General features: G+C 42.9%; 1 protein-coding gene across 1 annotated transcript in view; it reads left to right on the top strand.

Annotated features, from left to right (window-relative positions):
- The window catches only part of iqsec3a (IQ motif and Sec7 domain ArfGEF 3a), a gene marked incomplete at both ends in the record, with an annotated part of 237,932 nt that extends 226,520 nt beyond the window's left edge, over nt 1–11,412 (top strand). The window contains 3 exons of the mRNA XM_083652288.1: nt 1,889–1,981; nt 7,516–7,559; nt 10,843–11,412. Coding sequence (XP_083508414.1) covers nt 1,889–1,981; nt 7,516–7,559; nt 10,843–11,412 — 707 coding nt within the window. The remainder of the gene's footprint in view (nt 1–1,888; nt 1,982–7,515; nt 7,560–10,842) is intronic.
- Between the last annotated feature and the right edge of the window lie 1,498 nt (nt 11,413–12,910).

Below are 12,910 nucleotides of genomic sequence, written 5' to 3'. Positions count from 1 at the left end.
CCCGTGTTTTTTTTTACCATTTTAGCAGTTCATCATCATCTCTTGGCACTCTTGACGCTCCATCTCCTCAGACGGAGTGCAGAGAGTGCGCTCTGTCACTCTTGTAGCGCTCTGAATAACCCAACGCTGTATTCCAACAGCGCTCCCAATTTACAAACGGTCCAGTTTGTGCCAGAGTGCGCTCTGGGCGCTCGGAGTGCTATTTCCGAACGCAGCCAAAATGTCTGATTTGGGTGGGATGTGAAATAGGCATATAAACACACAATGACATGACAAACAGACAGGGCAGACACAGGCCTAAATACAGGAGAAACTCATCAAAAACATGAGGGGCAGCTGGGGAGGTAGCAGCAGTGGGGTTAGAAGAGGCCACCTGATTGGACAGGGGGGAACTACGGCAGGGCTAACGAGGCAACATTGTGGGCAGGTGTGGAGGGAAGGAGCACAAAGGGAAAGGGAGCGGAAAGGGATTTTCTTCCGCTGCCGACTGCGCCTCTTGAGTTCCTGTTGCACCACATCGAAACGGGGCTGCCCCAAAGGTTAGAGAGAGAAAAAAAAAAAGTTTAACCGATGCATTCCCAGATTGCAACTCACATAATTTGATAGTCACTGCCATTCTACTTAATAATCTTAATATCGCTGTGTTGCTCATTGGTGATTTCCCTGTGTATTAAATAGATAATCACTTGGCCAAAAAGTATATATCTAATCTACTAATCTCATATCTCTACAGTAGGACTTGCACACCGTTCTTGTCTTTTGCAAGAGATGAAAACAGCAAAACAACAACAATTTATTTTCTGGAACACTTTGACACCAAAGCATGAAAGGACATTTTGTGTGCTGCACCCTTAAGGTCTCACCAGGCAGTCTTGCTGTTCTGCATCATAATTAGAATGCAGTGCACTGTTAAAGACAACACATTTACATAGTCACCGTGATTGGAAATGACATGCAAATTACCATGAAGTGTGAAGTGTAATTAGACGGAGAGTAGCACTGTGAGCTTAAAGAAGAGAGTGGGGGGAAGAGAGAGAGAGAGAGAGAGAGAGAGAGAGAGAGAGAGAGAGAGAGAGAGAGAGAGAGAGAGAGAGAGAGAGAGAGAGAGAGAGAGAGAGAGAGAGAGAGAGAGAGAGAGAGAGAGAGTGAGTGAGTGAGTGAGTGAGTGAGTGAGTGAGTGAGTGAGTGAGTGTGCGTGCGTGCGTGCGTGCGTGCGTGCGTGCGTGCGTGTGCGTGCGTGCGTTAGGGCTGTTAAAGAATATTCTATGTTCGAATATATATTAGAATATAAAAAAATTTAAGAATATTTGAATATGAAAATGTATTTATATATATATATACAGTATATATATATATTATTATTATTATTTTTATTTTATTTTACATTTAACAAGGTAAAAAACCTGGCCAAGAGGGCAACATAAAAACATATATACATCGTTTGGCTGCTTATTTAAAAACATTACAAAAGTGTAGGCTACTACTTTATTAGTACTGACTGAATAAATATGAAAAAAAATATCTGTTGAAATAATGAAAATGCTCATGTTCAAATAAATATGCCAAGTAGTTATATAAGCTCTCTGGTTGTATTGGTTTGCCTTGCCACGCACGCAAAAAAAAGAAAAAAGTATGCGATTTATTTGAACAAATATGTTTTGTTTAGAGGTAATATTCGAATATGATTTCGGTCTGATTTTGGGTGCGTGTGTGACAGAAAGAGGAATTACGCCTGTTGAGAGATGATTTTCTAACACTGTCACTCTCACCTATCACTCTGCCTGCCTCTCTCCCTCTCTCTCTCTTCTCTCCCTCTCTCTGCCTCTTCCTGGTCTCTCTCATGATGGTGATGATGATGATGATCATTCATGTCTGCTGTCTTCTGCAGGGGAGTTGGAGAAGCAACAGGGAGCCAAGCCACACTCAGCAAAGAACAATGGCACACAGCTAGAGCTGCGCGGCAAACTGAGCTCCCCATCAGGTGTGTGTGTGTGTGTGTGTGTGTGTGTGTGTGTGTGTGTGTGTGTGTGTGTGTGTGTGTGTGTGTGTGTGTGTGTGTGTGTGTGTGTGTGTGTGTGTGTGTGCGTGCGTGCGTGTGTGTGTGTGCATGCGTGCGTGTGTGTGTTAAAACCCACCACTGAGAGCGTGTCTGCTTTACAGCCTTGTTAGTGAATTGATTAATTGGATTGAAGGCATGTTTTTGAAGGTGTAGTAGGCTAGTTGCATCGTACCAGATTAAAGACAGTAGTGTTATTACTGGGAAGATTTGTAGCCTCTACACTGTATTTGACACTGTGTGGCACCTGGCTGGATTTTGTGGGATTACCATCAACTGTAACAAGAAGATGATCTGTAGTCATGCATGAATAGTCTTGATATTTCAAGGTAAATAAACGCAGCATTATTAAATGCAATATTGAATTCAGTTTTCCATTAGAGCACATACGAACTAAATTTTTTCCAATCATTTTCTAATCCTGGACACATAAATAAATAAATAAATATATGTGTGTGTGTGTGTGTGTGTGTGTGTGTGTGTGTGTGTGTGTGTGTGTGTGTGTGTGTGTGTGTGTGTGTGTGTGTGTATGAAGGTCCATACGTCTCAATAAACATGCGCAGCTACGACTGAACGTGTCACACAACGCTTGACGTGTCATGTAGTTTCCCCATTGACTTGTAATGGTCATGCGTGTATGCGTGCGCTTACGCGCTCTGGCTGCGCAACCCGCGTACATCATTACGCGTAAATGTACACGTAATGATGTACGCGGGGTGCGCAGCCAGAGCGCGTAAGCGCACGCATGAAGATAATAGAACAATTTTGTCACGCGGACTATGATGTGCGCAAACTACATCACGCGTAACAACAAGCTGCGTAGCACAGCTACTTCCAGCATGTACACGTGTGACCAGTGTTGGAGAAATTTCGTTAGGCGTTCACACACACACCCGTTCGCAGTTTTGAGTGTTACGCAACCGGAAGTGTATCTGCATCGTGCACAACACTGAACACATGAACGCGTCGTGTAGTTCTGTTCTGTGTTATTCTATCTCTTTCTATGTTACATTTTCATCCAGTAGACGGTGCCAGTGACCAAACCAACCAGTTGATCAAGCATGTCGCTTAGGCGTGATTTCTAACCCCACATAGGATAAGCAATAACCACGCCCTGTGGCGCCGGGATTGGCCAGGAGCAGCACTGGAGGGCACGCAGCCCAGCGATTTCATGAACCAACTGAATAGCTCTTGAGAACGACAGCGATTTCGAGAGCGGACATTGAGAGCGGACATTGAAATTAATTATGGTCATACTTCCTTAGTAATAATAATAAGCATAATAATTCTACACAATGTACACAATCTACAAAAACATGCAATAATATAAACGGTGTTGTGTTCACGTTCATAGCTCATATATAATGTATCATATCGTTAATTTCAAGCTCAATTCTTACCCAGAGAAAAGGTACAGCACTGAAAATGTAACAAGCAAAAGTTTTTTAAACATCTTTATTTTAAAAGATGAAAAACCCCAGGTGCTATGTGGGGTTAGAAATCACGCGTCGCTTCGAGGAGCTGTCCTGCTTCTGAAACAGAGCAGCGTCACAATCACATAGCCTGCTATAATGTTTATTAATGTTCCAGATGTATTTTATTTTATTGACAGTATTTCATTGTTAATATGAGCTGCTGCAAGTGTTAATGCTCTGCTGTTCCTTAACAGCAACATGTGAAGTTGTTATTTTTTATTTTGTAGCCTATTATAAAAGCCTGCTGCTCTCTGTTTTTGTTAACTTGATTCCTCATTCATAGGCTATATTTTTATTTTATTTATTTATTTATTTGTTTTATTGCCTAAACATTTCAGAGGCCATTTAAAAAACGTTATGCTACATGCTGAAAGATCGCCTGGTTTTTTATTTTGTGTTTTGTAGCTATAGCCTATTATATGGTAACACTTTACAATAACGTACACAAATACTAGTTACTAGTAAACTAACCATTAACTAATAGCCAGTTAATGAGTAGCTAATGAAAAATTTGGCATTAGTCAATCACTAGTTAATCATAGTTAATGAGTAGGTAGTCATTAGTTAATGATTAGTATCTATTTTCCTGAAGTATTATTGCCTGAACATTTCTGAGCCATGATTAAAATGATCTGTTTATGAATTGCGTGGTTTTGTGTGCAGTGTGATCAAAGAATAGATCTAGAATGAGTGTGTTTACTGTCATGCACACAATAAACTGATAATGAGAATTACTGAACTCAGAATACCGGTAATCAGTTTATGAACGAAAAAAGGGCACGCAACACAATTTCTTGATAGCTCCCGTGGCGGACATTTATTGAGACAGTTTCGGCCCAATTGGGCCTTCGAATTGGGCCTTCAAAATCACAGGCAGCAGCGGTGCGGCCAGGGGATGCCTGTTGCAGCCAGCGACACGGCGCGTGGCCTGAGGGGAAATTGATGAGTTACAATCAGCAGCTCATATTAACAATGAAATACTGTCAATAAAATAAAATACATCTGGAACATTAATAAACATTATAGTTTAGTTTAGTTTATTTCGGTCAATTTCACAAGTACAGCTCAATACAGTTGTGATTAAAGAAAAGCAAGAAAACAAAATAAGAGAACAAACAGTGATTGCTGGTTGGGTGTATACAAGCCTGAAAAGATCTGACCGAAAAGGAGTAGGCTGAAGCAAACGCTTATAGCGCCTACCCTTTTTACATTCATTTTTTTTTTTTTTTTTAATTATTATTATTATTATTTTTTCTTGATATATAATATTGATAATATTGATAGTAATGATAATAACAATAATAATGAGTACTAAGCAAAATACAGGTATTCTATATACACATGAATTGTACTTACAAAGTGTCAAATACACAAACTAAATTTCTATATATCTATGAATGTAATAATATGTTTAAATATAATAATGTAATATAATATAAATATCAATCTTGAGTTTTATATTTGTTAATAATCTGATTTTTTAACATTTTTTTAAATTTGTTGATTGTTTTACACATTTTTATTTCATTTTCTAGTCCATTCCATAATTTAACTCCTTTAACTGTTATACATCTTTGCATTGCATTTGTTCTGGTTTTTGTTGTTGTAGTTGTGAACATGCAGATTCCTCTTAGGTTATAAGTGCTTTCTCTGGTTCATAGCAGGCTATGTGATTGTGACGCTGCTCCTTTCAGCAGCAGGACAGCTCCTCTTCCACTCAATGCGCTGTGCGCGGCTGCGCGGCTGCCGTGCTGACTGTCTGTCTCTCTCTGCTGCTGAAATTGTGTTGCGAGCCCTTTTTTCGTTCATAAACTGATTATGATTATGACACACCCTGTATCCCTCCTATGGAGGGACAAAAAACCAAGGATCAGCTATAAAAAATTAATACAGCCGCGAAGCAGTGGAGGAATAGGACTTCCAGATATCCACCAGTACTACATAGCATATAATTCAAGATACCCCTTGCAGTGGGCTTATAATGGTGTGAGACAGATTGGTGGGTGGGAATGGCTTGAGGAGAAAATCCTACAAGAACACAACAAGGTCTTAACCCTATCAATGTTATGGTACAATCCAAAGATCACTCTGAGAATGAATAACCCACTGTTTGAATTCTCATGTGAAATGGTGAAAATATTGCAGAAACGTTTGACTTTTAGTGGAAATTCTCTACCATCATGTCCATTATGTAATAACCCTTTATTCACTGCGGGTGATGAAACCCTTAAAAACAGTGTATGGCAGCAGCACAACATTAAACATGTGGGGCAAGTGGTGAGTAATGGAAAAGTGGTCTCTTTTAGTCAATTGAAAACTGTATTTGGGCTGAAAGACTCTGAATTTTTATCATATTTGCAAATTAAATCTATCACAAAGTCACTACTCTCTAAGAGTATGGACATTGGAAACAAGAGAGACCTGGAAGCTAAATTAATGAGGGCTGCTGTCGGGAAGGGCACAGTTTCAGCAGTATATAGACTGCTGTGCTGCGCCATCCCTGACCGCAATAAAACTCATTGGGAGTGTGACATGGGCTTCCCCATAACTACAGCACTCAAAAATAGTACAAAAATATCTAACGGTGTTAGATATAAGATCATACAAATAAAGATAATACACAGGGCTTATATTACACCCTGTACATTAAAGAAAATCGATCATACATTATCTAAACTGTGCTGGCATGGATGTGGAGTAGAGGGGACGCTCATGCACTTGTTGTGGAACTGCCCTCTTGTCAAACAGTATTGGTCCGACATTACTGTAATCTTGTCTGGTCTCCTTGGCTTTGATATTAAACCTTGTCCTGTAACCTGCATATTGGGGGTGAAACTGTCTATTGAGCAACCAAAAATTGTCCACGATGTTATAACATCGGCCTTCCTTGCAGCTAAACGGATTATTCTAATGAATTGGAAACAACGGAAGCCAAACTGTTTCAATATGGAGACCTGGCGTAAAGACTTCATGGACTTGTTGTCAATGGAACAGGCAGCTCTACTCCTCCAAGAAGACAGGATTCAGGATCTTTATGGACCCTGGAGCTTTGTCAGAATCCTTACTGGAATTTCTTGAATAGACTTTGAATCGCTGAATCTTTGTTTATATTCTGTACACCCCCCCCCCCCTTTTCTATCGTCTTTGTCATGTCCTGTTTGTATTATGGAAAAAATAAATAAAAAAAATAAAAAATAAAAAACATTATAGCAGGCTATGTGATTGTGACGCTGCTCTCTTTCAGGACAGCTCCTCGAAGCGACATGCTTGATCAACTGGTTGGTTTGGTCACTGGCACCATCTACTGGATGAAAATGTAACATAGAAAGAGATAGAATAACACAGAACAGAACTACACGACGCGTTCATGTGTTCAGTGTTGTGCACGATGCAGATACACTTCCGGTTGCGTAACACTCAAAACTGCGAACGCGTGTGTGTGTGAACGCGTAACGAAATTTCTCCAACACTGGTCACACGTGTACACGCTGTAAGTAGCTGTGCTACGCAGCTTGTCATTACGCGTGATGTAGTTTGCGCACATCATAGTGTGCGTACGTGTGCACGCGTGACAAGATTGACTATGTTAAGTCACGCAGGCACACACACGTTGCTGCGCATGTGTCAGTGAATAGTGACGTCGATAGGACCCCATAGTGTGTGTGTGTGTGTGTGTGTGTGTGTGTGTGTGTGTGCGCGCATGTGTGTGTGTTCAACTACTACACCTGCATTATCACAGTTTTACCTATTTACAATCAGAAAAAAATATCACTACATTATATGACATTATCTTGAAACAACTGGAGTGAGTTTGTCAAAATATAGCAATTTATTTAAATACATTTCTTGTGTTGACAAAAAATAAAGTTTTGAAGATGGAGTAAAATACAAAACGACTTTTTAAGGCTGACATCTTCAGACTTATAACATGACCTCGCTGCCGCCTTTGTCTTCTTTTCCGCCTTTCCTTTTCTCTCCCTGCAGGAAATGCAGAGGCGGACAACAGAAGCGGACACAATGCAGTGGAGGTAAGTGCTCATTGATAGCGACATGTCCCAAACGACAGGTAAGTGTGTGTTTTTAGTGCACTGTCCCAAATGACAGGTAAGTGTGTGTTTTTAGTGCAGTGTCCCAAACGACAGGTAAGTGTGTGTTTTTTGTGCAGTGTGTCGTCAGGGTAGGATGAAGCAGGATGAGACCCCAGGCCCATTATCATTAGCGCTAGAGGCGTCAAGCAAGAGTGAAGGAGAGAATGAGTGTTGTTGCGTACTGCGGGCATCTTGAGTGAGCCCAACCAAACCAAATATTATCAGACACAAGAATTCCCTTGCTCTACATTTAAAAACATAGTGGTTTGTGGAAATGAATAACTCCTTGGTTGTATTCAGTCACAGAACAGACCTCAGGCTCAGAGGCTTAGATATATCTGTAAGCATAACAAGGAACAGGATGTAATTAGTTTGCACCAGCCCAAGACCAAATGCAGACTCCTTCAGGCCCTTTCAAGAAAAAGCGAACGCAGAAATTGCTCAAACGACCAAAATCTGAGTACATGCATACAGTGTGTGTGTGTGTGTGTGCGTGCGTGTGTGTTTCTTTTCCTGTGTGTACATGTGTGCGATTAACACCAACATTTCACCACACTATAATTGGAGAGCAGGCGGTGCACAATTGCTCAACGTTGAGCAGCCAAGGCCCCGCAGCAGCCGAGCTGCGGGCAAGGTTGCGCAGCAGCCGAGCTGCGTATGCAAGTGAGCGCGCATGGCGCTGCGTCTGGAGGAAAAGCGTACAGTATTTATTGTTGCAAAAAGAGACATTTAATGATAAAAACCTAATGAATCGGATCCGGAGCTTTTGTATTGTTCATTTCATGTATGCAGCGGCTCTGTTTGTCTTAGCAGCCTGGGGCCTAATGATCAACTTCAAATAATCAGGAAAGGCACTAGTGGCTCCTCTGGTCAGTCTTGGCACCTGACTGACTGGTGGGAATAGCGTGATCCTCCCACGTGCTACGTCCTGCCGGTGATGCTCCCCGCTGTCAGGTGAGAAGAAGCGGCTGGCAACTGCGCATGTGTCGGAGGAAGCATAGTGCTAGTCTATGGCTCTCCCCAGATCGGCAGAGGGGGTGGAGCAGCGACCGGGGCAGCAGGGGGAAATTGGCCAATTTCAATTGGGGAGAAAATGGGGGGGATGATACATACCCTCTATCCGGCTTCCCATCTGCAGACACAGCCAATTGTGCCTGTATGGGACACAGGGGCGCGAACCTGTGACCCTCGTGTTGGTAGGCAGGGAACTTATCGCTACACTACCTGGACGTCCTTTTCAATCCAATTTCTACCTAAAATAATAAACTTCACATCGCTGCTGCCAGATGAAAACTTTTAATCTCCGAAAAGTGAACTTTTGAGGAATGGTGGGTGGGTGTGGGTGTGTGTGTGTGTGTGTGTGGGGGGGGGGGGGGTTGAGTCTGATAGTCACTGAAGTATATGATGGGTTTTGAATAGGTTTATGAGCCCCAGGGTCTAATACTTACTCAGCACATAAAGGACCAGGTAAACTATGAATTCAAGCAAAAAATGAATAACAGCTACGTTTTCCCCTGACAGATGCAGTAGAGCTTTAATCAATCCCAGGCCATTGAACAGTATTTTTGCTTCTTTTTCACTTAAGGGCCTTCTTCTCCCCTACTTTTTCACCCATGTTTGGACCTCGGGTCAGTCTTTGCAGTTGTCTGAGCCACCTTTGCCAACCCTCTTCCCTTCTGCCATGCAGCCTGAACATCAGCGGCTGGTGGGGAGGCGTTGGCTGTAGAAACCCATCTATCTTCTACCAGGGGTTTGAGCAGAGGGTCCTGCTTATACTAGAGACATGATGAAGGAAGTCTGACTCCCCACTGCAAGCTGGTTGACTTAAACTTATATTACATTATAATATTATTACTTTAAGACTTAAAGTAATGAATTTGACATATAACGGAAGGTGGTGAGATATTACCAAATTCCAAATTCAAATGTATTTGTGATTTATAACCAAAATAACGGATACTTGAATTTCAAGTGCATCTGGCCTAAACACTGCAGTAGAGATGGAACCAGTGTCTTCTTTTTTCCTGAAAAGCAATTTGAGACTCCGCTGCGATCGATAAAGGTTTGTCAATAATCAAACATGGCTACACTGCTGAGCACCGCGATCCTCAAGGGTCCTGCTTGTTATTGTTGCAGTCATAAGTATTTTCTCACTTCCATAATGGCAGTTACAGGTAGCATACTGCTCAGCTCGTTCTGACAGTGTGTTTATGCATGGCTCAAAAGCCTGGTTTGCATAGGGATAGCTCCATTTCTGCTGCCATGCCTATTGATTATCATGGCATTCACTGAGCCTAGTAGTGATTCAGCCTAAAGCCTAAAGGTCTCCCAAGGATAGACAGCCTGTTATACTTGGCTAAACATATACTACTTCTATATACTTTATAATCTTCATAATCGTGTTGTGGTGGAGGAAGGCAATCGTCACATTATTCATGTCCACAGCACATAATCTGCACTTCAGAGTTTGTGCTCATTCCATGAAATGTTATGAGACTGTGTTGTTAAAATAGCATCTTTAATTTGCCAAGTGGTTTCTGGGATTGTGACATATCTCCAAAACAACCTTGGAAACTTGATGTTTTCTAGAATATATAAAAAAAAACTGCCAGAAATATAGAGATATGCAGAAAGAAGTAAAAACGTCAAGGTACTCAACTGTTTTTAGAAACGAGGAAGGGCTTTGGGCAGGATGTGACACGTGGAGGTTTGCATTCTGATGCGTGTTGCCTGTGGACGTCTGTGTCTGCTCACCGCCTGTCTTCCTCTTCTTCCACCTCTCCCTCTTCTACGTTTGACCTACCGTCTTTGTTCTGGTATCTCCTCCCCTCACCCACGTCTCCGCTGTCCCCATGGCGCCACACAGTGGTTTGGAAGGGAGACACCAGGGCCCTCAGTGTCCCCTTTGGAACCACCGCACCCCTTCTCTAGTGAAGCACCAGATCTCACCCCCCCACTCCCCACCACTGTCCTTCATTCAGCCCGATCTACACTGTCCCCATGCAGTGCCTATGGGGGTGGAGGGAGGGGAGTGTACCCCAGTCGCACTAATTTTCCACCTCCCACCGACCCCAACACCTAACGCCCCCACGCATACCCTGTGCTGTGCGCTCACCCCCTTCTTCCCCCACCCAAAAAAAGAAAGAGAGGGCTTGACGGACCGTAGAGGAGGAACCAGTTTGATAACATTTGATGCTGTTCTCTTGGCTGTTTTCTAAACTAGGTGTCAATTCACAACAGGCTTCAGACGTACCAGCTCAGCAGCAGCAGCAGCAGCAGCTGCAGCATGGCACGGAGCCCCGAGAGCGTGGCGGCCCTTCTTAACCACCGGGGGGAGCCGCTTCTCCAGCAGGGGCCTCCGCAGGGGCCGGCGCCTCCTCCTTCACAGCACCCGCAGCTGCAGTCGGCGGCGAGCACCCCCGCCCACCACCCTCCCCACCTCCACCAGCCTGCTGTCGAGCTGCGGCCCGAGACGCTCGTCCAGTGCCAGCAGATCGTCAAGGTGATTGTGCTGGACAACAGCGGCCACGGCCGCACGGTGGAGGCCTTCCTCAGCCAGACGCCCACGCACCACCCCCACTACCACCACCACCACCACCACCACCACCATGCCCATCACCAGCTCAGCCAGTCGGCCCTGTCCACCCCGGTGCGCTCGCCCGACAGCACGGACGGCCACCAGCCCCCGCTGCCACCCCCGCCTCCCCCCTACAACCACCCGCACCAGTACATTCCCCCCGACCCCCGCCTCAGTCTACAGCGGACCCCTAGTGGCTCTCGGAGCATGGTGTAAATAAGACTAATATTGATTTAGAATCCCTTTTCCACCCGAACCACACACAACACACACACACCCTACCCCCTTCTCTACCGTACAGTACATAATGTACATATATACATACAGAAGACAGAGCTATAATGAAAAGAAGAAAAAATTAAAACACATCTATATGCTTATATTTAAGGAAATATGAGTTAAAAAAGAGAATCAAGGTATAAAAAGAGATGCGGAGAAATGAAGCGCATATATAATGTTTTACTTGATTCCACATGTATTTTGAAATTGTAGTTTTAACAAATTTCTATAACTTTTTTGTCAGTTTTAAGAGAGAAAAATCACAGATGTTTAGTTTCTGGATTCATTCCTCATAGTTCCAGTACACAATTTCACCACCAACAGAAGTGTGCGATCCCTCAAACTGTTTTCTGGATTGTCTTGGTGATGGATGTGCACCACTCCAAGGACTGCTCGCCTTCGCTTTCACCAGCCCTAACCTCACGCCTACTGTGCTGAATGTGTGCGTGTGTGCATAGTTGACACTTACTGAAAATGTGCGTGTCAAAATACATAAGCCTCCACTCAAAAACAGACTACTTTGCACTTAACTAAATGCTAGGGCTACAAGAAAAGATAAAAACTCCTCTGCTTTAAGAAAACAGTCCTTTTGCGCTTCTCTGCCAAGGAGCACGAAAAAAAAAAAAGAATAACCGCCAAACCCTGATATTTCTTCAAAAACCTGTCTCCTTGTTTGCGCTGTTGCTGATTTATTTACTTGATGTTGAGCATTCTCTCTTTACTCTGCTTTCTGGAGAAAAAAACATCCTATGTTCTTGTGTTGTTGCTCTCTCTCAATCATCACTCTCCATAGATCATCCCACAATGACAGATGACAGGAAACAAAGGCAATCATACGGCTTACTGCCAAAACCAAAAAGCCAACGACAGCCCAGGATAGCTGTGTTGATTGTGGTTTGTTTTCGTCACACGCTTCACATTTGATAGTGCTAACGCTTCCCAGGAACCCCCACTCATTTATCTGATGATGGAGTGAACGTTTTTGATATTTTTAAAATGGTCTAAGTCACATTTTCAGCACTGTGTACGCTGTCAAAATAGCTCAAGGGACTTTCCTCTGTAATACATTGATATGTCACCCTTAAATCCATAAATAATACCATAGGTGAAAACTACAAGGTTCAGCATTCACATTATACTGTATGTATACAACACACTATTGTTATATGCGTCCCCACAGACCCAGAGATGTGTACTGCTGTGTCATTATTTCAACAGAATGCCATTTCCATGCAGATGTTTATGTTTATTATTCTCATGTGTGTGATGCATTTCTACTTTGTGATTTTCTCTTGTGGAGTCATGTGGGATTGACTATGACCAGGATTGTCAGTCATACAAAACATTTCTATGGCTTGTTGTCTCTTGTCCAGATATCATTTCAGCTGTTTATTTTCTCTCTCTCTCCCCCTGATAACCTTCTAACCTGACATTT

This window comes from Poromitra crassiceps, assembly GCF_964638095.1.
Source record: "Poromitra crassiceps genome assembly, chromosome: 2".
Lineage (NCBI taxonomy): Eukaryota > Metazoa > Chordata > Actinopteri > Beryciformes > Melamphaidae > Poromitra > Poromitra crassiceps.
This window is presented reverse-complemented; position numbering and strand designations above follow the sequence as displayed.